The sequence below is a fragment of the Benincasa hispida genome, chromosome 5 (genome assembly GCF_009727055.1).
Source record: "Benincasa hispida cultivar B227 chromosome 5, ASM972705v1, whole genome shotgun sequence".
In the NCBI taxonomy this organism is placed as follows: Eukaryota; Viridiplantae; Streptophyta; class Magnoliopsida; order Cucurbitales; family Cucurbitaceae; genus Benincasa; species Benincasa hispida.
In genome coordinates this window covers 57092136-57116403 of record NC_052353.1, presented here as the reverse complement: position 1 = coordinate 57116403, position 24268 = coordinate 57092136, and the positions used below count along the sequence as shown (strand labels likewise).

General features: G+C 30.1%; 1 protein-coding gene across 1 annotated transcript; it reads right to left on the bottom strand.

Annotated features, from left to right (window-relative positions):
• Nucleotides 1-8406: 8406 nt before the first annotated feature.
• Nucleotides 8407-11897, bottom strand: LOC120078529 (cytochrome P450 84A1-like). The gene is made up of 2 exons (XM_039032804.1): nucleotides 10713-11897; nucleotides 8407-9079 (listed from the first exon to the last, which is right to left on the bottom strand). Exons 1-2 carry the CDS (start codon nucleotides 11634-11636, stop codon nucleotides 8426-8428), a joined length of 1578 nt encoding a protein of 525 aa, XP_038888732.1. The 5' UTR covers nucleotides 11637-11897; the 3' UTR covers nucleotides 8407-8425.
• Between the last annotated feature and the right edge of the window lie 12371 nt (nucleotides 11898-24268).

Sequence of the window (24268 nt, the reverse complement as noted above, 5' to 3'; positions counted from 1 at the left end):
GTAGAGGCATCCTATGTAATGAGTTTGCATAAGATCGGACCAATAAATAAGTCACTCTTACTTTATAACGTTGTTTACTGTTTAGACTGACCATTTCGCATAGATGACCTAGGTAACTCTATCTTAATTCTGAGCTAACTATGAACTCCTATTTATTTCAGATTATCCTTAGATTTTCATAGGTGAGGGTTGGCTCAACAACACCGGCTCAATAAACCTCCCATTTTAGTGGTAAGATCGGGTAGATAGCTGGAGACATAGGGTGCAAAATGTAATTCACGCCTACTCGATTTACAGATAGAAGAAACGTTGTTCTCTTAAGTGATGAATCCAGGTCTTGAACAAGGGGCCCCTCCCTCTCATTGGCTCGAGAGGGATTCGGTTTAGTGATTGGATCACAAACTAATTGTTCATTAGAGGATTAGTGAAACTTAAAGAGTAAGATGTAATTTCGAGGTAAAACAGCATTTGACCTAGCCGTTATTACAAACAACTTGTGAATGGTCGACTTACTAATTATGGTTAAATCAAGTGGACACAAATATATCTACAGTGATGAGAGTGAAACTATCGAGCTATAGTGATGTGATTCGGTAGTTAACAAATATTGATTAATTCGATCTAAAGAGTTTAACCAATTAATCTCAAATCGTTGGAGCTCAATATCTATAGATCCATAAGATCCCTCTACTAGCTCGTAAAACATGAACACTTTGGATTAGTAAATTAAGTGAATTTGAAATGTTCAATTTGAATTTAAAGTTTTTAATTTGAAGTGTTTAAATTGCAACTAGTGTTTGAATAATTATATTCGATATAACTAAACATTTAATTTATCGAAAGTAAACAAAATTTGAGAGTTTATAATATTTAAATATTGATTTAAGTATTAATTACATGAATAGGATTTATGTTCAAAATTAGGTGTTTGATTAATTTAATATTTCATATTAAATTATTATTTAATTAATTAAACGTGTTTAATTAATTAAAACCAAATTAATTTTCATATTCAATTTCAAATTTTGATTTTTTGTTTTTTGAATTTAGATATTTTTTAATTGATTAAAATTAGAAATGAAAGTGGAAATTGAAAGATTAAAAATGTCATAGGAAAATCTGTTACTTTTGAAGTAGGAGGTGGATTAATTTCATAGACACACCTAGCCCACTTAATCTTTGAAATTGAAGTGTCGTTGACCTTCATGACTAAGTGGCTGCATGCATTAGATACATAAAACTCTCAGAAATTTGAGAATAGAAGACACTAAACTGTTGGAAAAGTGAGTTTTCTGCAAAATTTCATCTTCTCTCAAAAACCTCTTCTTTTCCCTCTAGAATTCACTTCAATCTTGAGTTACACCACTCCAATTTAAGGCTAAGAATAATAGAGAAGATCTCTTGGTGGTTCGTTAAAGATTTGAAGTTGAAAATCGAGAAGAGCAGCTTGGATTTGGAGGATTCTACAAAGGTACGTGTTTTTGAAACCCTCTTGTTGAAAATTCTGTTTTTGCATGCTTTTAGAACTCAAATTAAATGTAATTAGAACCTTATTGATTCTGATCGCTTCAATTGCATGCTTATTTATTCTATCAGTTTCCAGCTCCCCAATCAGACGAATCCCTAAAATGGTAGGCTTATTGAGTCGATGTGGCCACTCTCACCCATGCAAATCAAAGGACCGCCCTCATAGGTAGGAGTTCACAACTCACTCAGGATTCAGGTCATGTTACCTATGGTCATCCTAATGAAATGTAAGTCTCTATTATGAACAACGTTATATAATAAGACTAAACATTTCGTGGTCCAGTCTTATACAAACTCCTTTGTATAGAATATTCCTGCTCATATGTCTCCACATGAATGATCAGAATCAGATCATTTGTAGCACATTACAACAATTGTAACATGTACAAAGCGGGTCATACTCGTATTGTCAACAGGATAAGGTATCCAGCCTTATCTATCTACTAAACCATTTAGGTTATCACTTAAATATGATCCACCCATATTTCTTTACATACATGTTTAAGCTACAATATAACCTTGGATATTAGTTTATTGGTTTGTGGTTAATGCAACTAATTTTGAAATAAAATATCATATATTTTATTACATAAATAAAATATTTGTACAATACAATTACAAACTATAGGACCCTACGAGGTTTAGGGCATCAACCCCAATACTAATCCCACTTAGTGGTAGAGTTGGCAGCCTAAGATTTAAAGAAGGCATGCAGTGTTTAGTATAAAAATAGGGCCTCAGTTCAAGAATTTGATTTGAGCAATCTACTCGTGCTATTGAGGTGATTTCAGAGTCATTTGAGTGTTGAGTGTGGTTGAAGCACAAGAATTTCCGGAAGAAATATCCTACGGATTCAAATTGGAATCTAAATAAAACTTCAAGAAAGTCAAGCTCTCGGGTGAATCTGGGCCAGTGGTGAAAATTGAAGGATTTCGGCCAAACCAAAAGGAATTCAGAGTTAAAATTTTAAAACAAGTTTGTAGAAGGAAATTTTCTAAGAAAATATCTGAAAAATAAGTTATTCGAGCTCAAAGATGAATCTGGGATTTTGGTTTGAATAAGCAGGCAGCTGCTTAGGTTAAGCAAACAAGTAGTTGGAAGGCCAAACGGTGGCGCTGGTGAAACACGTGCGTGCACGGCAAGGTCACGTGCGAAGGATTTGCTGAGATGCATTGGACTATGCGGTGCATGTTAAAGCCATGAGCACAAGGGGGTGCTGTAGAGGCATTTGACCATGCGGCTGTACGAGCAGGGCTAAGCAAGCAGGCACGCGAAGTGTTGGGTGCAAGGTTGCGTTGTTGATATGTTGGCGTGCAGTTGGACGAGCGCATGAGGCATGCAATGGGCACATGGGTAGTCTTATGACCGCATGACCTAGAAACATAACGCAAGAAATTTCTAAGTATTGAACACATAAGAAGGTATGTGTTAAGCATGAAAATGCATGCTATATGTTAAATGTTAAGCTTATTTAGGTGAGTTAATCTCACATAAGGATTAAAGGCAATGGCTAAACATGGTTATCATTTCCACAAGGTTAATGCCAATAGGAAAGGATTATCAACCCTAGGAGGAATGCCAAAGGTTGTGAGTGACAAAACTAAATGCTTTCCAATGTTTTAGTAATATATGCTTTACTTGATGTTTAGACTCATGCTTGCTTATGCTTAAAAAATGTTTAAATGGTTTCCAAGCAAACTAGTTTTCATTAAGCCTATTAACGCATCTAGTCAAAGAAGTTTGTGGAAACATGGCTTAAGTATTTCTATACTTAATTTTTAAGAAGCATGTGTTGGAAGTTTTATACTTAATAGTAATAATGTTTAAGCATATGATTTATGTTGTTTATGTACTAAAGCATGTTTAAATTCAAAGTATGAGTTTTATGATGATTATTAGAACTCTATACTAAAGGACATTGTGAAGGTATCTAGACAGTAGTACCTAAGGTATGACAGTACTTAGTTATTACCACATGCACGTAGTTGACGTTGGTTGTGTTGAGAATTCTCCACACCAACTAAGGTATGACATTGAGAGATTGAGCAAAGAGGGTTCTCTCTCAACTAAAGAACATTTTAAGCTATGTTTTAAGCTATGTTATGTTTGAAAGTTATAAGTTTGAGTTTGCTTGGCAAGTTTTCAGTTATAAGCATGATGTTTATGATTTATAGTCACTCACTGGACTAGTAGCTCACTCATTTTAAATGTTTCCTTCCTTAGGTAGTGGTCAAATTCCCCGATGTTAGCTGCACTGCTGCTCTACCACTCAAGGACTCTAGTTTTCAGAAAAGTTTTAGGTGTCTACTTGTAAATATTTGTACATATGCGTTGTTCATGTTAGGGACAAAGGATAATTATCGAGACCCACTAAACTCTATATTGTTAATGATGTAATTGCATTGTGTGCTTAACCCTAGTTGTGTTATCTGAGCTTGAGTATCTTAAACTGTTGTTTATATTCCAGGGATTACTAAGCAGGTTAAGGATGATAGTTTGACAGTAAGTGCCACAAAAAAAAGGGTTGGTAACTACTGTTATCACACTCTCATCTAAATTAAAAGGGTAATCTGGGAGGGGGTGTGACACTAGAAATCTATGAAGCATTGACACGGATACAGATATGATACGATAGGATACGATGATACGTCAGTTTCTAAAAATCTAGGATACTGATACATTAAAGATACGTTTTCTTTTTCTTAAAAAAATCTAGGATTTAGATAAATTTAGCATCAAGTTAATGACAATAGTACAAAATACAATACAAATACTAAGTACAATAAATACAAAAAACGGCATCTAAGATGTTGAAGTACAATAGTCGATAAAATGTAATAGAAAAGTGACTTGTATTGATTAAAGAAGAAGAAGAAGATTAAAGGAAGAAGTACAAAGATAAACGAAGAACTTCGTTGAATGGTTGAAGATATTCAAATGGTTTATATTTTGGTAGACTTTGTAGGGACTCAAATGTGAAGATGAAGATAAGATGAATCTAGAATTTGGTCTTATATTTTTTTTTTTCTTTCCTTTAGTTTTGGACTCGAGTAGTGAGCTTTTTTAATAGGTTGCCTAGTTTTAGATTGAAAAAGATTAGTTGAGTTGCTTATATTTTTTTTCTCTACAAAAAGGTAAACATTAAAAATAGATACATCAAATCACGTGTCAGGGGAAGTATCTAGGATTCTTTTCCTCACATGAAGTATATGTGCTTCATAACTAGGAATGAAGTACAGATTTATAAATCTTGAGTTTCTAAAATATTTTCTTATATTTAATCGGTGGTTGAATTTTAAATTAGTTTAAATTTATCATCTTAATTATTTTAGCATAATTAAGTTTAAAATAATCTTTAAAGGTTTAGAAGAATGTTTGTTGGGCTGAATTTGAAATAGAAATTTGACTAAAATTATAATTTTAATTAATTTATTATTTTAATAATTTGATATTTTGATCTTGTTAGGTTTTGAAATTAAATGTTATATAGACATTTGTCACTTTAACTAATTTAAATTAAAGTTTTCTACACAAATAGCTTAAATAAATATACTTAATTACACAATTGCAGTCTAATTGACTAATTTTATACAAAAATCTAGTCCAATTTACATTTTTTTCAAGTCCTCATACAAATTTAATTGGGTTCCATCAATTGAATATTCTAACCTCGACTGGAATTAAAAAATTTCATCCATTGATATGATTATAGTACATCGTTGATATATTATATAAAAACAAAACAAAACCAACGTAAAAGAATCGAATAAAATCAGTGTCAAAAACATCTGAAATCAAATCAAAACTATAATTCACATAGAAAAAACAGAGAACAATCCAACACTAAGTTAAATTTCTTAAATCATCGGCCATTATATGAAGAAAAAAAATAATATCTCAACTTTCAATTAAACGTGAACGAGACGGAATTAGAAATCAAACTTCATATAAACACGAACAATTCCTACAAAAATTAAGAAGAAGAATCAGAAATTAGGGGTGTTCAAAAAATCCAATGACCTGAAAAAACAAACCCAACCCAATCCGTGTGAAAATTTTATGGATTGGGTTGGTTCATGGGTTCACTTAATATAACCCAAATCAACTCGAATTTATTATTAACTTTAAAATATATTTTTTTTGTTACTTATAACACAATTATTTATACATATATTAATTTTAATTTTATTTAATTCCAATATTTTTTTAATAATTTATTTTTCAACAACTCTTAAAAATAGTTTCTTTGCACTTTAGAAACAAAATTTTTACTATATAAATTGAAATTGAGTTGTTTATCTTAATTCAATATATGAAAACAATTAAATTAGATTTATACATATTTACGTTTTGCTTCTTTTTATAACAAAATTTTGGATAAATGACTCGATTAACTCGAATCAACCCTGGTTGGATTGGGTTCATTTTTAATAAAGGTCATTTGGATTGAAAAAATTTATAACCCAAATAATTGGGTTGGATCTAAAAAGTTCTTTAACCCAACCTATGAACACTCCTACTATAAATTGTAGATAAGGTTAATAGCAGTATCTTAATTTCAAAACCAAAGAAAACAAAACAAAACTTTCAAATCTTAAATAGATGAAAACAAGAAAAATCGAACTAAAAAAATTGCAAGGACAAAATCAAAATTAGTAACAATTTATGTCGAAATCGAAATCAGAAATCAAACTACGTGCATAAACACAAACAATTCCTACAAAAAAGGAAGGAAGAAAGAAAGAAAAAGAAGAACCAAAAGAAATAGACCTTACCGATTTGACTAACCTGAGATCTACAGAAATGGCTAGATTCAAATGAGTTTTAGAGGGAGAATATATATATATATATTATATATATATATATATATTATTTTTTTAATTAAAAAACGGTTCAGTTTTGTTTGGTTTTGAATTCGATTTTATTCTTTAAATTAAAAACAATTTGGTTTTAAATACGTTTTTACTCTTTTTAAATATATATATATATATATATAAAAAAAGTTAAAAACGATTCGATTCAGTTTTAAAATTCGGTTTTCAAAATTAAACCGAATCGAACCGAATTAATTTAGTTTCAAAATTTCTTCAAATTGGACCTAATCATATATTTTTTTTGTTTCATTAAATTTTTTGTTCGATTCTGTTTTTAGAAACGGTTCTGTTTGAATGGTCACTCCTATCATAACTAGATTCAAATGAGGTGTAGAGAGAGGAAAGAAAGAAATAAAAAGGGAAAGAACACGCAGGTGAAGGAATAAAAAACTTCAGTAGTAGTTTCAGAATAATAAAAAATTCAAAATAGAAAATATTTGAAAAGTATTTGATATTTGAATATTTAAAAAGTTTAAAAAGGGTAGCCATAATTACTAACCCTAACATTGCTACCCCAACTTCCCAAAAAAAAAAATCTATAATTAACATTATTTACATAAAAAAGAACCTCCTATCATAAAAAAGATCTAAATATTAGGATTTAAACGAAATAAAGTGGGATAATTTGTATTATCAATTTATACCTAAGTTGTATTAATTAAAATATTAATTCATTAAAAAAATTAAAATCTCAAACAAATAATCTATCAGATTCTATCTAAAATAAGTTCAAAATCACCTAAATAAAACTTATTCTCCTCTAAAATAATTCCACCAGATTAGAATATATATATTTGTAACTCTTTCCAAAATAAATAGAGAAAAATAGATGAATATGAACAATAAAAACCACTCAAATTTAATGTAAATTTGTTCCATCTATTTGAGAATCTTTCTTTCTAATTTACTTGAGTTTCTAAATGTATTTAGCCTTAATTTAATACAGTTAGTAATTTGAAGTTTTGTATCTTGATTTTTTGTTCAATCCAAACCAATTCAACCAGTATATTTGATCAATTGTGTTAATTTTAAAATTGTTGTAAAACATGTTTTTATTGATTCAAAATTAATTTTGGTGAAATAAAAATTGTATTTAAAAGTGTAAAATTAAATATTAAATTAATTTTGAGTGATTAAAGTTGTATTTCGAAATGATTTTGAACATGACATAAATGGTTTTATTGATTTTAAAATCACTTTCAAATATGCACTTAACTCTTACCAGCCTAAGAAAAAAAATTAAAATTAAAACTAGAAATTAAAAAAGAAAATTTTTTTAAAATAGAAAAATAAGTAAAACTATTTACATAAAATAGCAAATTTTTAATCTTTTTTAATAGAAGTTGATAGAAGTCTTATAGAAACTTATAGAAGTCTATCACTAATAAACGCTGATAAAAGTCTATAAGTGTCTATCGACATTTTTTTTATTATTTCTGTATATAATTTAACCGTTTCTTCTATATGTGAAAATATCCCTTAAAAATATGAAATATACTTTGCATAACCATCAAAATTAAGTGATGTTGGATTTTTTTTTTTTTCTATTCAAAACAATTCATCCATACTTCAAGCATGTTTGGTAGTGATTCTAAAATAATTAAATTCGATTTTGTCATTTGTAAAATCATTATGATACACGTTTTTAATAATGAAAATTGCATTTAAATGTTTAAAATTAATATATTAATTTTGAGTGATTAAAGTCGTGTTTCGAAGTGATTTTGAGCGTGACAAAAGTAATTTTAATAAATTTAACTCTCAAACATGTAATTAACTCACCAACAACATACCAAAGTAAGCTTAGCTTGATGATTAACATGGTCTTCATTCTTAGAGGTCATAAGTTCAATTTTCATCTTCACAATTGTTGTACAAAAAAAAAACTCTACAAAAAAAACCAAATTTAAAACTAAAACTAGAAACTAGAAAAAAAAAATTAAAAGAAATATACTTTGCATAACCATCAAAATTATTTTTAAAATCCAACAATCTAAATCTTTTCTTTCTATTTTCAATTTATTTTATACATCTTCCCGTCTCTTCCCTTCGAGTTCGAACTCAGGCGAGTTAAGTCGAAAGCTCGGCACGGCAACGAGTCGAATCGCTCTCGGAGCAGTGAGTCCGAACGAGTCACTCATATCGAGCTCATCGGCCTTCATTCCGTCCGGCAATTTCCACGAAAAGCAATGAACAAGACTCGCAACCGCCATCTCACAAGCATAAAGTCCGAGTTGCATTCCGGGGCAAGATCGTCGACCCGACCCGAACGGGATGAACTCGAAATCGCTCCCTTTGAAATCTGGAGCGGTGTCGTTTTGAAACCTCCCTGGCCAGAACCGGTCCGGTTCTTCCCAAGCGGTTCGGTCTCTGCCGATCGCCCAGGCGTTGATCCAGACTCTTGAACCAGTCGGAATGAAGTAACCGGCGACGGAGGAGTCGGCGGCGGTCTCGTGGAGGAGCAGCGGAATCGGCGGATGAAGGCGGAGGGTTTCTTTGACGGCGAATTTTAAGTAGGGGAGATGTTCGAGGTCTGATTCGTGGACCATCCGATCTAATCCAACGGTCAGTGTGAGTTCTTGTTGGACCTTTTTGAGCTCTTCGGGATTTTTCATTAACTCCGCCATTGCCCATTCTATCACTGAAGCTACTGTTTCCGTTCCGCCAAACATTACATCCTGAAAAGTTAATTAAAAAAAATATATTAAAGTTTCTTAAATTAATAATTAAATTCCTTTTACTTCAAAACTAACTCATATAAGTTATACATCATGTTCATATTAGAATTAATTAATACATTTATGATAATTTCAATTCATAAATTTATTATTGATATTTTACGTTAAAATATATTTTTTATTATTGATTATAATTAATTATTTTTATTAATTAAATAAAATAATTTAAATAATAAATATTCATTTATCGATATTTTATATGATCAAATAATAGTCAATAAAATAATATTTTAAATATTAAATTTAATTTATCTTATATTTTATTAAGTAATTATTTAGTTTTAGTTTTAGTTTTTATATACAAAATTAGTAAATCAACTCAATCATTTAACTTCCATACATTGATTATTTTGCAAATCAAAATACAGACATTAAGTATACCAGATATTTAAAACTCAGACATTTATATTTTAGATCTCTAATATCCATATCTATTAAATAATATTTGTGATTCAATCGGCCATTAATATCGTTTTCTAATCCAATAATTTATCCACGTTGGAAATTTTAGTAATGTAGCATAAATAATGTAGCATTAATAAAATGTGTTAAATAGTTTCACTTGAATAAAATTTTGTAAAAGGAGATCAAAATTCCACTTTAAAAAAAAAAAAGAAAGAAATCAAAATAGATATTTAAAAAATACAGGGACGAAAATTTTAAAAAATAATAAAAATATATAACCTAAAGTAAAACAAAGGTAATAATTAACCCTTTTATTTCTTTCATTTCTAGCCAATATTCAACCATAAATTTTAGGGGCATTTCTATATTAGTATAATATGAGTAAGTATCTTCCCTTTTTTCTTCTGCAAATAAGCAAATATTTTCAAATCTAGAAAATATATATATAATTTAACAAAAACAGCATAATTAAAATATAATTTTGATTTTTTAAATAAAGTATTATTTTAATTCAAATATAGCGTTACTAGAAAAAAATTAAGTCTAGCAATAACCCAAAAAATCCTTTAAAATATTGTAATTAATTTATTTTAAATATTTCTCATTTAAGACTCAACCTCATGTAAAAGAACTTTAATCTTTTTCTAGTTTAGATCAAAACTGTTGTGTTTGTGTCCAGTGGATTTATGAGTTTTAAAAGTTTTTTAATAGACTATGTCTAATGAGTTAACTTTCAATTTTATGTTAATAAGTTGTTAATATATTCAAAAAAAAAATTAAAGATTAACTAATCATTATGATATAAAATTGAATCTTATGTCTAATAGAACTCTAGTTTTCATTTTATTTTTTTCGAAAGATTTATGAGTTTTCAAAAATATAGGATGGGTCAATTGCCTATTAGACACAAAACTAAAACTTCATATAACTATTAGGCACAAAATTAAATTATAAGTTTAAGAGCCTTAATACTATTAGACCATTTTTAAATTTCAAGACTACACCGAATTGAAAGTTAAGAATATATTAGATATCATTTTTAAAAATTTAGAAATCAAACAAACCTAAACAAATTTGAAACTTAATCTATTTTAAGATCAATTATTCCTTATATTTAAAAAAAAAAAAAAAAAAAATCTAAAAGGAAAGTAATGTGTGGAAATTTTACCATGATTAAGGCTTTGATATTGTCTCTAGTGAGCTTAAGAACTGATTGTGAATCATCGAACTCATTATTACTACTTGACTCATCAGCAAGGAATGCCATTAATTCATCAACCATATCTGAATCAGCTTCTTCTTCATCTTCTTTCTTTCCCTTTAATTTCTTCATCTTCTTTTGTAAATGTTCATCGATTATGCTATCTATGAACACATCAAGATCTCTTCTAGCTTTTGCCATTCTTTCATTGAAATCTCGAGCATGAATCCATCCTAACCATGGCAAAAAATCTGCAATGTTAAAAGCTCCAAACAATTTAGAGAATTCTTGCAAGATCTTAATGAACTCGTCTTGTCCTTCGTGCGAGCTCGATCCAAACGCGGCCTTGTACGTTATGTTTCGTGTCAAGCTGAAAACTAGATCACCGATATTCACCGGCTGCCTGATTTTGCTTGAAACCATTTGGACTAGGGCGTCGACTTCGTCACGAACCGACGCCCATGACTCGGTGCGTCGGCGGCTGAAGAGCTTGATGACACAAATCTTTCGCATTTGGCGCCAAAATGGACCGTAATTGGCAAAGGCCACATCGGCACGGTCGTAAGTGAGATATGTGATCGCAACGTTCGCAGGCCTATTTGCGAAGGCGATGTCTTGAACTTGAAGGAACTCACGTGCCACGTTTGGTGTGGAGACGACCATCATGTGGAGGACGCCAAGGCGGAGGTGGAAGAGGCCACCGTAGATGGTGGCGAGATGGGCAAGACCACGGTGGGTGAGTTGGTCCATCATCAACATGTTGCCGATGATGGGAAATCCGCTGGGGCCAGGCGGGTAACGAAGTTTACAATGTAAGCTTCGTGAAAAAACGATGAAAAGAGGAAGAGAGAAGAAGAAAAACAACAAAGAAAAAGGATTTAGAAACTCCATTGAGTTGAGATATATTGATTCAGAGAGGAATGATGAATTTATAGAGATGAAGAAATTTGGTTTTGTTTTTGGTGAATGAATTTGAGAAAGGGAAATAATTTTGATGGGAGTATCTTAATTTGGGAAGTGACAACTCTGCCTAATATATCTTCTTAATTCAAAGGATTGTGTGAATTTGGTACATAAAATAACAAAATTTCTTTTTGTAACTTTCTTAAAACAAGTCATAGTTTGGTTTTAAAAAGAGGTAGCAAACACTTGTATGGAATGCCAAAAAATAATGGTGAGCACACGCCTGAGATATGATGTGAGATATTTGCAATATGTACACAACTAGTGGCCTAATCACATAGCATCGTCACACCATCCAAATTTTTAGAACAATAATATCATCAAAAGTTATATTATTATCTTAAGATATATGAGTTTTTTTTTTCTTAGAAGAAAATTACTTTAGTAGGCCTTATGGGCATAAGAATTAGAAAAATCAAGGGAACGGGCCCAATAAAGGAAAAAATTACACCATAACTTTAAAACATGTATCTTCTAGTTCTCACGGTAGCTTCATGAGTCGTTGTATATTCCTATTACATTATACATAAGAAAATGGAATTTCTTGAAAACCCTTTGCCAGCTCCCAAATTTCTTCATATAAACATTAGATTTCGTAGCAAAATGATTGTTGTTGAACAATCTAATTCAGTGATCGCCTTAGGAAAACCCAAGATATATGAGAGATTTATGTGGTTTTATATATAGGCCATCCCATTTTGATCTTGAAATGAATAATATAAGAACTATTATTATGTCCTCTATTCATTTTCTTCTTGTTTCTTTGACTAAGAATAAGATTTTTTTTTTTAAAAAAAATATTATTATTTTAATATTTATGGACAAAAATAGGGTGGGTTTGAAAGTATTGAATATTGAGTTGTGAAATCATGGATGGGGTCCACAAGTATCGAGTATAAATCGGGTACCCGATCCACGATTTAAGGCTTAATCGTGGATGTGGTCCACGATTTCCTAGCCACATGTCATCTATATGTTGAAAAGTAACTTCACAAGTTTGTCTCATGAAGTTATTTCACGAGATAATTTATTCATCTTCATGAAACGTATTTATTTTTTCATAATGTTGTAAGTTTTTCTTATGAAATTACTTCACGAGACAATTTATTCATTTTCACAATATGTATTTATTTTTTCATAATGTTGTAAGTTTGTCTCGTGAAGTAACTTCATGGGACAAAAGACAGAAATGAAGGAAAAATTACAAAAACCACTCATGAACTATGGAATTGGTTACAATTATCCTCTTGTAGGCGACTAGTCAATAGTCGAAGTTGAAAATCCTTCCGATGATGACTTCATCCTCGACATCGAGATGCCACCAGGTCGAGCTCAAGACAAGGGACGAGGCAAAAATACCAAACAACTCACTTGGGTTCTATTTGTTTATTAAGGTTTTCCTTTGGTTGTCATTTGTCAATGCTTTTATTAGGGTTTGAGGTGACAGTATATTACAAAGATTGACATTTTAAGGAGAAAGTGAAAGAGAAAGAACGAAGGGGACAGAGAAAGAAGAGAAGGGTTTGCCACATCAACCATCTAATCAATTCTTCTGTTCAAATTTAATATTTTTTTTAAAATAAAAATATGAAAATTGTAGACCCCATCCACGAGTTTGGTTTTCATTGAGCAAGTCATATACTGACATGGAGGCCACGATTTTTATCAACCAGATACACGATTTTGCAACTTTTTTTGTCAATACTTTTTTCTTCCATTTTACTTTTGTAATTACCCTATTTTTATCAATTTACTTTTATAATTTCTTTCCTATATATCCTATTTTTATCGTTACTTTAAAAAATATATATATATTATGTTTGAACTTAGCCCATAGAATACATAGGCTAATTATTTTCAAGAAAAAAGATATACATGGGCAAAATAGGAATGAAACAATCTCATGTTATGAGAATTTATTTATTTTGGACCAATTAATTATTTTCTATGTATAAAAAAGATGGACCAACTAATTATTGCAAGTAAAGAAAAAAATTATCCTTTGCAAAAACAAACAAATAAATAAATATAAAACTTATAGTATCGAAAGGGCAATGTGATTTATATATGGTATGAAGTGCTTAACTAGATAGAAAATCAACCTATCATGCGTTTAGATTGTCACCTATTTAGTTTGGTTCCTTCGATTTTACTCAAAAAGAAAAAGAAAAACTAGAAATTAACATTAAATGGATATATAAAAGAATTTTTTTTAAAATATACATATGGGATTCCTTAAAAATCAAAAATAAAATCACGAAAACCAATTGCCTTATAAATTCAAAAGAGTAATTCAATAAGTCAACGAAAAATTATCGGGTGTGTCCCAAGGTTGCCCCTACCTGTGGTAAACTTTTTTTTAAATGAAAAATCAATATATTTTTTTCTTTGGGATTGAAAAAGGATACGTGGAGATGAGTGCAACGCTGCACAAAATTACTCTAAAAACATCATACGAGATAACTAAGGTTATGTTTGGAAGTAATTTTGAGATGGTCATAATCACTTTTTCTGTTGTCGAAATCATTTTTCAAATGGTATTTGACATGAGTTAAAATTGATTTTTAAAAAAATTTAAATCATTTCAATTGGTTTTGAAAAAATTAGTGTTAGACATATTTAAATAATAATATATTTAATTAAAGTATGGACTATGTATGTGGATTAATAATTTATCACATTTGTTATTTTATTAGATTGGGCCCATTAATTAAGGCTCTAGATTCCTAATTGAATATGGACTTAATGATAGAAGCCTATTCCTATTTAATTAGAGTTTAATGGGAACCACTAGTATATAAAGAGACCTTAGGACTATGGTCCCCAATATACCAAAACAATAAGTCTTTCTTGAATCTCATCTAGAGAGATCCACTAAGTGCATTCGGAGTTTTGGTTGAGGAAGACCATAGTTATCTATCATCATCTTGAAGCTATCATTAGTTTCTCAATGGAATAATTATTCTTGACAATTTGGCATGAATGATCTTAAGGTTTATCTATTCAATATAGATATTAAGAATTTATGCTAACAAGTGGTATCAGAGCATGAATTTCATGTTAAATTGTTGGTATATGTTCGTAATGATATTGTGATTCAATTTTGATTTCTTTTAGTGATTAAAGAATTAAAAAAAAAAAATAGGGAAGCTGAAACCCTCACTTCATGCCGGTAATAGGTAGAAAGCAATTCATTCATATAGTCAAAGGTCTTCGACATTATAATTTTTGTTGCCTTGCCATATTTCCAATAGAATTCGTCTTGTCGGCGTGAGGGAATTGGGTCGCCGACGTGAAGGAATTGGTCGCAACCATTTGAGGATGCAAGCGACACAATGTTGGCTTGAATTCATAATGTTTATTTTGGTTTTTCTTTTCTTTTTTCTTTCTTTTTTTCTTTTTTTCTTTCTTTTTTTTTTCTTAACAGATTGCTCTCATGGGTTAAAATCAAGTTTTTTTAATTGATAATCTTCTTTTTAAATCTCAATTTTAATTGAAAATTTGTGCATTTAAGCTTAAAATTGATCAATCACTTGTAAATTTTAAGTTTAAATTTGATTGTTCATATTGTGAATTTAAGTTAAATTTGATTAATCATATTATGAATTTAAGTTAAATTTAATTAATCATGTTGTGGATTCAAAAGTAATTGATCGTGTTGTAGACTAAATTTAAATTTGTTTGATGATATTTGGTGATATTCACATGTTTATGTTGCTTTGATGTATTATGTGTATGCAATTATTAAGTGAATATTGGTAAAGACTATTTGGTGTTTCTTCCTCCTTTATTTTTGCATAATAATATTATTATATTATTGTGTCTTATATTTTCGATTGAATTGGTCAAAATAATATGTTACCAAAGTAGTCTCTGTTATCTAGATTAATTTAATTCTAAAATATAAGAGGTGCATATTCATGAATTTATGCAGATAATTATCGGCTCAAAGGAAGATAATTATTTGGCCAAATTGTGGGTATGCATGTGGTAATGAGTATGTGACAATTATAAGGATTGCTCATGTGAAAAATAGTCGGTCCAAAGAAAGGCTATTTTTTGACAGGGTTAATTGTTAGTACTTTGATTACTACGTTGAGAGTACCATTTACAGTTGGTGTTTTTGCCCAAAGGTTGGACATCAATGTTGTGTTAAGTATCTTGTTAAAAGGGCCCACCACATATGTGAAATTATTTTGTTATATTTTAATTGTGAGCATATGTTTTGTTGTTTATTGTTTCAATTGGTATTACTCAAATATCTGGAAATCTGAGTTCAATCCCTAAGTTGAATGGATCGAACTTCAAGATTTGGAAGGAAAGCCTAGAGATACTTCTCGGGTGTATAGATTTGGACTTTGCATTAAGGATCGATAAACTTACTTCTACGGAGGAACAGCCAAATATGGCTAATATAGAGAAGTGGGAACGGTCAAATCGCATATGTTTGATGATCATTAGGCACTCCATTTCGGAGTCTTTTTTAGGCTCTATCACGGAAAGTGAAAATGTCAATAAGTTCCTTGCTCAAATTGAGAAATATTTTGCTAAAAATGAGAAAAGGGAAGCAAGTAGTCTTTTGACTTCTTTAACTTCTATGAGGTATAAGGGCAATGGAAACATAAGGGAGTACATTATGGAAATGTCCAATCTCGCAGGTAAATTAAAGGCACTTGGTACCGAGATAAATGAAAATTTACTCGTGCATCTGGTACTTATCTCTCTTCCTGCACAATTCACTCAGTTTAAAATAAGCTATAATACTCAGAAGGATAAATGGAGTATTAATGAACTCATCTCACAGTGTGTGTAAGAAGAAGATAGGATTCAGAGAGAAATAACAGAAAGTGCTCATTTGGCAACATGCTCTCGTGATAAGAAGAAAAGGAAATTTTTGGATACTGTAGAAGGGACATCTCAGCAGAATAAAAACAAGAAACAAGTTACTGAAAATCCTTGTTTTTTCTGCAAAAGGAAAGATCACTTCAAAAAAGATTGTCCCAAGTACGCCAAATGCGTGTAAAGAAGGGTAAACTTCTTACTTTGGTTTGTTCTGAAGTTAATTTAGCTTTTATACCTACAGATACTTGGTGGATAGATTCTGATGCTACAACTCACATAAGTATATCGATGCAGAGTTGCCTATGGAGCCAGCCGCCAAGTGATGTTGAAAGATTCATCTATGTGGGCGATGGCAAAGCAGTTCTATTTGAAGCTATTGGAAATTTTAGATTACTTTTAAAAACTGGTTGTTATTTGGATCTGAATGAGACTTTTGTTGTACCGTCATTTACACGGAATTTAGTTTCTATTTTCAGTTTGGACAAATTTGGTTTTTCTTGTTCTTTTGGAAATAATAAACTTAGTCTTTTTCAAGATTCTAAGCTTATTGGTACCGGTTCTTTAATTGATAATCTATATATGCTTGATTCTTTTGCTTCATTTAACAAGATCCTGTTATCTAATTCATGTGGTACAAAGTGTAAATTAAATAAGAATTCCACTATGTTATGACACAAGCGTTTAGGTCACATCTCTAAACAGAGAATTCAAAGACTTGTGTCAGATGGAATTCTTGATTCCCTTGATTTTAGTAACTTCAACATTTGTGTGGAATGTATTAAGGGAAAACAGACAAACATAAGAAAATTAGGTGCCAACAGATGCTCAGACGTCTTAGAACTAATACATACAGACATTTGTGGTTCATTTCCTACGACCTCTTGGAATGGACAACAATATTTTATTACATTCATAGACGACTATTCAAGATATGGGTACCTATATTTAATTCATGAGAAGTCTCAATCCTTGGACGTTTTCAAGTCTTTCAAAGCTGAAGTCGAACTTCAACTTGGAAAGAAAATTAAGGTTGTCAAATCTGATTGTGGTGGTGAATATTACGGTAGATATGATGGATCAGGTGAACAACGTCTAGGGCCCTTTGCTAAATACCTAGAGGAATGTGGAATCGTCCCGCAATACACTATGTCAGGCAAACCCAGCATAAATGGTGTAGCGGAGAGGCGAAATAGAACACTTACGGATATTGTAAGAAGTATGATTAGTCATTCTTCTTTACCAGAATCCCTCTGGGGTGAGGCACTAAAGACTGTAGCATATATCCTTAATAGGGTACCTAGTAAAGCAGTAGTTAAAACCCCTTTATAAGATGTGGACAGGAAAGAAGCCTAGTATTAGGCATTTTCACATTTTGGGTTGTCTAGCTGAGGCTAGACCTTATAAGCCTAATGAAAGAAAATTGGACTCAAGAATTATTAGCTGCTATTTTGTTGGGTATTTTGAGCACTTTCGGGGTTTCAAGTTTTATGATCCCACTTCTAGATCATTGTTTGAGACAGGAAATGCTAGATTCCTTGAGGATGTTGAGTTTAAAGGGGAAGATAACATAAGAAAAGTTGTCTTTGAAGAGGAATTGGTTTCTTTTCCTCATGTGATTACAAATGATGTTCAGGCTTCAATTCCTGACTTCATTATTGAACCAATTATAGAACAAGACAACAATGAAGTCCCCATTGTTGAACTTGAAGTTCAAACTTAACAACCTCAAGAAGTGTCATTAAGAATATCTACTAGAGAGAGAAGAAATGCAATTCTAGATGATTATATTGTGTTTCTTCAAGAACATCAAGATGATATAGGCGTAATGGAAGATGATCCAATCAACTTCCAACAAGCTTTACAAAGTTCTAACTCTCAAAAGTGGATAAGTGCTATGGAAGAGGAAATAAAATCCATGAAAGACAATGACGTTTAGGAACTTGTTGAACTGTCATCAGGAGTGAAACCCATAGGTTGTAAATAGATATTTAAAACCAAAAGGGAATTCACATGGCAATATCGAAAGATATAAGGCTCATCTTGTTGTAAAAAGGTTTTACTCAAAAGAAAGGCATTATTACAAAGAGAATTTCTTCTGGTTTTCATCAAAGAATCTTTTAAAGGCAATCCATGGCACTGGCTAGTCATCTGATTATAGAGGCTACCCACCAGAATCGGATTGTAAAAACTTGCGTTTCTCAATGGGAACATTGATGAGACGATTTATATGGTGCAACCAGAAAACTTTGTGTCTGGTAATTCAAAGTCTATGGTGTGCAAATTAAAGAAATCCATCTACGGTCTCAAGAAAGCCTCTCGTCAATGGTATCACAAATTCCATGAAGTGATAACCTCATTTGGTTTTGAAGTGAACATTATGGAAGATTGTGTATATCACAAGTTCAGTGGGAGTGTTCAGTGGGAGTAAATCAATCTTTCTGGTGTTATATGTCGATGACATACTCATAGCTAATAATGATGTAGGCTTATTGCATGACACTAAAAGATTTCTCAAAAAAAAATGTTAAGATGAAGGATCTTGGTGATGCTTCTTTTGTATTAGGAATTGAAATACTGCGAGATCGTTCTCAAAGTATTTTGAGATTGTCACAAAATAACTACATTGAAAAGATCTTGAGTAGATTTGGCATGAAAGATTGCACCGGGAGATACCCCAATCGCCAAAGGTGATAAATTTCATTTAGGTCAATACCCCAAGACCACACTCGAGACTAAGAAGATGCAGAAGGTTCCCTATGCATCGGTCATTGGAAGTCTAATGTATGCCCAAATATGTACGCATCCAGATATTGCGTTCGTAGTTAGAGTGTTAGGCAGATATTTGAGTAACCTGGAGATAGATCATTGGAAAGCAGCCAAACGGGTTTTGAGGTATTTACAGAGAATAAAAGATTATATGCTCACTTATCGGAGATCAGAAGTTTTGGAGATCATTAGATATTTTGATTCTGATTATGCTGGATGTCAAGACACTTTGCGATCTACTTCAGGCTATATCTTCATGTTGGCTGGAGGAGCTGTATCCTAAAAAAGTGTTAAACAAACACGTATGGCTTTTTCTACCATGGCTGCGGAGTTTATAACATGTTATGAGGCATCCAATCATGGAATATGGTTGCAAAATTTTGTCACTGGGCTGCGGATAGTGGTTGGCATAGAAAGACTACTAAAATTATTTTGTGACAATAAGTCGGCAGTGATGTATTCCAATAACAACAGAAGCAATATGAAGTCAAAGCATGTAGATGTGAAGTTTCTGGTTGTTAATGAAAGAGTTAAAAATGGTCAAATTTCGATAGAACATATAGGAACAAACTCTATGGTGGCAGATCCATTGACTAAAGGTTTACCACCTAAAGTTTTTCATGAGCATGTTGCTCACATGGGTGTTAGTCACTTTTCTAATTCCATGGTTTAGTGGGAGTTTGTTATTGAGGATGTTCTTTGACCTTATTTTGTTTATTTTCTATATAAAATAAAGTTGATGATTTATGTTTTATTATCTGAACTCGTTTATCCATGCATGCAGTTTAGCATAAAGTTTTTTAACATGATCTCATTAAGGAATTTGGACCAGTTGGAAATAGGCATGATTTAGATTACTTTGCATGTAATTTCCATGCTATCCATCCATATTTGATCTATGTCATTAAATGTATTGGAATTGGTGATCAAGGAAGGTTTAGTTACAAGGGTAGTGACGAAAGCCACCTTGATTCCGTGCTAAGGAGATGGACCAAATTGAACTAAAGAAGAATTCTATTATTGAAATAACTTGTTTATGCACACTTAAGGTTTATGTGATTTAATTATATCAGGTACATAGACATAACCCAAGTGGGAGATTATTAGACATATTTAAATAATAATATATTTAATTAAAGTATGGGCTATGTATGTGGATTAATAATTTATCACATTGGGTTATTTTATTAGATTGAGTCCTATTATGTAATTGAATTAATTAAGGCCCTAGATTCCTAATTGAGTATGGACTTAATGGGTAGAAACTTATTCCTAGTTAATTAGGGTTTAATGGGAACCCTAATTAAACTAGTATATAAAAAGACCTTAGAGTTATGGTCCCCAATATACCAAAACAATAAGCAGTCAGTCTTTCTTGAATCCCATCTAGAGAGAGATCCCACTAAAGGCCTTCGGAGTTTTGGTTGAGGAAGACCATAGTTATCTATCATCATCTTGAAGCTATCATTAGTTTCTCAATGGAAACCGGTATGTAATTATTCTTGACAATTTGGCATGAATGATCCTAGGGTTTATCTATTCAATATAGATATTAAGAATTTATGCTAACAATTAGTTGATAGGTGAATTTTGTTAAGTGATTTATTGGGAATCGGTCTCGAGATGGCTATCTAATTCAATTTTTGTTAAAATATTGTTGGTTAACTATTTATGAAATCATTTTTTTTTAAATATTAAATACTTGAACAAAAGATGACAAACATTCTCTATCACTAAATTGTTAATAAAATAAACAATTATATATATATTGAATTTTCTTTCAATATCTATTATAAACATTCACCTTAGTCAAAATATCAACCATGCATAAAGAATTTAACAATAAAATAAATAGAAATAGATATTTACCATAATTATTTAGTTAAATAATAATTTCTCAAATAAAAAATAAAATTTTGAATAATTTGATAACTCGAAATCACTTTTAGAACCAAACATGATAATTTTAAAATTACTTTTAAATATTTAAAAATTATTTTAAAAAATTCGAATCAAGCATAAATTTAATTATTTAAAAATCAATTTTACAAAATCAACTACCTATCACAGACCCTAAGAGGGTGGGAATATTATCGGACTTATTTTATATACCAATAATTTACCAAAACATGGGTTGGTGGCTGCTAAACTCAGCCGTTGGATCAAAATCACACGACAAAAATTTGAAAGAAAATTTGCCACTGAATTTGGCTTGGATCAATATGATTTTATTTTAATATATATTTATTGTCATTATTTAACTTATTAATATACCATCTTTAAAACTGATTAGTAAAACATTATTATTTTGGGTTGTCATAACATTTAAGATAATCGCCGGCAAGTGTAAAATTAAGATAAAAGTAAATTAGTGTGTATAGATTTTAAATTCGTGGAAATCAATATAAAATAAGAATTTTTAGGAGATGGATAGAAGTGTGATAAAAGTAAATTAGTGTCTATAGATTTTGAACTTACAAAAATTAGTATAAAATAGGATTTTTTAAGAGATGGATAGAAGTAAGATAAAAGTAAATTAGTGTCTATAGATTTTAAACCTACAAAATTAAAATTTTTAAAAGTTGGATAGAAAAGTCATCTTACTTCGAAATGAAGCTACGATTAACTAAATTTTAAATATAAAAGAAAAAGTAGTTTTCTCTATATTAACTTATAATTTTACCAAATATTAAAATAGTTAATATTCCCTCAAAAAACCATCTCAATTTGTTCAAGTTGTGTTTGATAACCATTTAATTTTGTTTATTTTTTATTTTTGAAATTTGTGTTTGTATTCACACCAAATCCGCAGAATGTTTTTCATGTGAATTCTTAGGCCAAATCCTAAAAACATAAACAAGATTTTGAAAACTTTTTTTCTTTTAGTTTTCAAGTTTTGGTTTAGTTTTTAAAACTCTGACAAAGAAAATCATAGAATAATGATTTAGAAAATCATAAAATAGTGATTATAAACTTAGTTTTCAAAAATGAAAAACCAAATAGTTATACGGAGCCTTAATGTTATAATCTATTAATTGTCAAATATATATATATATATATAGGGGACATTTCAGGCAAATGGTTGGTTATTCTAGTACTAAATTATTATAGTTGTTGGGTTGTAATAGTTCGTTTCTAGATGTAGATTATTTTAGTTTGGATTATAATAATATGTGTTTGACCTGTAAACTATTTTAGTTTAAAAATGAAATAGTAAACACTGTGGCAAAGAATAAAAAAAAATATATGAATATAAAATAGTAAAAACTATAGTAAATAGTAAATATTGTACCAAGTGAGAGTTTTGAAATAGTGTTCACTGTATACTTACTGTAACAAGAGGTGATTATAGTCCTATGATAATCCTTGTAGCAAACGCTCCCATGTATATTTCGATTAAAAAAGACAATTGCGATGACAACAATTTTGTTTGTTATCTTATGGAATCTTTATTATTCGGGATGTAGGTTATCTTATAAATATTACATACCAACATAAAAGGTCTAAACTTGCAATTGTATATTATACGTTTCTTTAAAAGCAATACCAAATATATACTAAACTACTCCTACACGTATACCTTAACCCAAGGTATGATGTTTTTACTTTTAAATACTCAATTACTTAAAAAAAAAAAAAAGGTGAGAAATTTGTACTTTTCTAATATTGTGGCGATATTATGCATGTTTTCAGTTATATTTGAATACTATAATAAATGTTCATAATCCTAATAGATTATATATCTCTATTAATCCCTCTTACCAAGAAGAAATTACTACGACTCCATTTGGTAATCATTTAGATTTTATTTAGTAATCATTTGATTTTTGAACTTTTGTTTTGAAAAATTAAGCTTATAGATAATACATCCATCTCCAAATTTGTTCATTTATTATTTACTTTTTATCAATGGTTTAAAAAACCAAACTAAATTTTGAAAGCTAAAAAAATAGCTTTTAAAAACTTATTTTTGTTTTTGAAACTTAGCTAAGAATTTGACCATTATACTTAAGAAAGATGCAAATCGTTATAAGAAATTGAGAGAAAATAGGCTTGATTTTCAAAAACAGAAAACAAGAGACGAAATGATTACTAAACGAGACCTTAGTTTTTATTTTTTATTTTTGAAAATTAAGTTTATTTTCTCCTCATTTCTTACAACGATTTGCATCTTTCTTAAATACAATAATTGAATTCTTAGCTAAATTTCATAAACAAAACTAAGTTTTTAAAAACTATTTCTTTTAGTTTTCAAATTTTGGGTTGGTTTTTTAAACCATTAGTAAAAAGTAAATAACAAATAAAGAAATTTGGAAGTGAAAATAGTGTCTATAAACTTAATTTTCAAGAACAAAAAAAACCAAAAACTAAATTGTTGCCAAACGATGCCTTAATTTTTGAATTTTTGTTTTTGAAAATTAAGCCTATAGACATTACTTCTACATCCAATTTCTTTCTCTATTATCTACTTTTTACCCGTAGTTTAAAAAATCAAGCCAAATTTTGAAAACTAAAAATAGTAACTTTTAAAAACTTGTTTTTATTTTTGAAATTTGACTAAGAATTCAATCATTATACTTTTAAAAAAAATACAAATCATTATAAGAAATAGGGAGAAAATAGACTTGATTTTCAAAAACCAAAAACAAAAAACTATTAGATCCCATTTGTTGCCATTTTTTTTTTTAAATTAAACCTATAGACACTACTTTAACATCTAAATTTTCTTTTTTGTTATCTATTTTTTTATCAATAGTTTATTTTGGAAGCTAAAAGAAGTAGCTTTTAAAATTTTGTTTTTGTTTTTGAAATTCGACTAAGAATTCAACCATTATACTTGTGAAAGATGCAAATCTTAGTAAGAAATTGGGAGGAAATAGACTTATTGTTCAAAAATCCAAAACATAACGAAATAGTTACCAAACGGAACCTAAATAATTACCAAATAAGAC

Excerpts from the sequence above, each read along its gene's own strand:
- LOC120078529 (XM_039032804.1), bottom strand. The coding sequence starts at position 11,636 with ATGGAGTTTCTAAATCCTTTTTCTTTGTTGTTTTTCTTCTTCTCTCTT. Across the intron at positions 9,080-10,712 it reads ATATCAAAGCCTTAATCATG|GATGTAATGTTTGGCGGAAC; the intron begins GTAAAATTTCCA and ends TTAACTTTTCAG.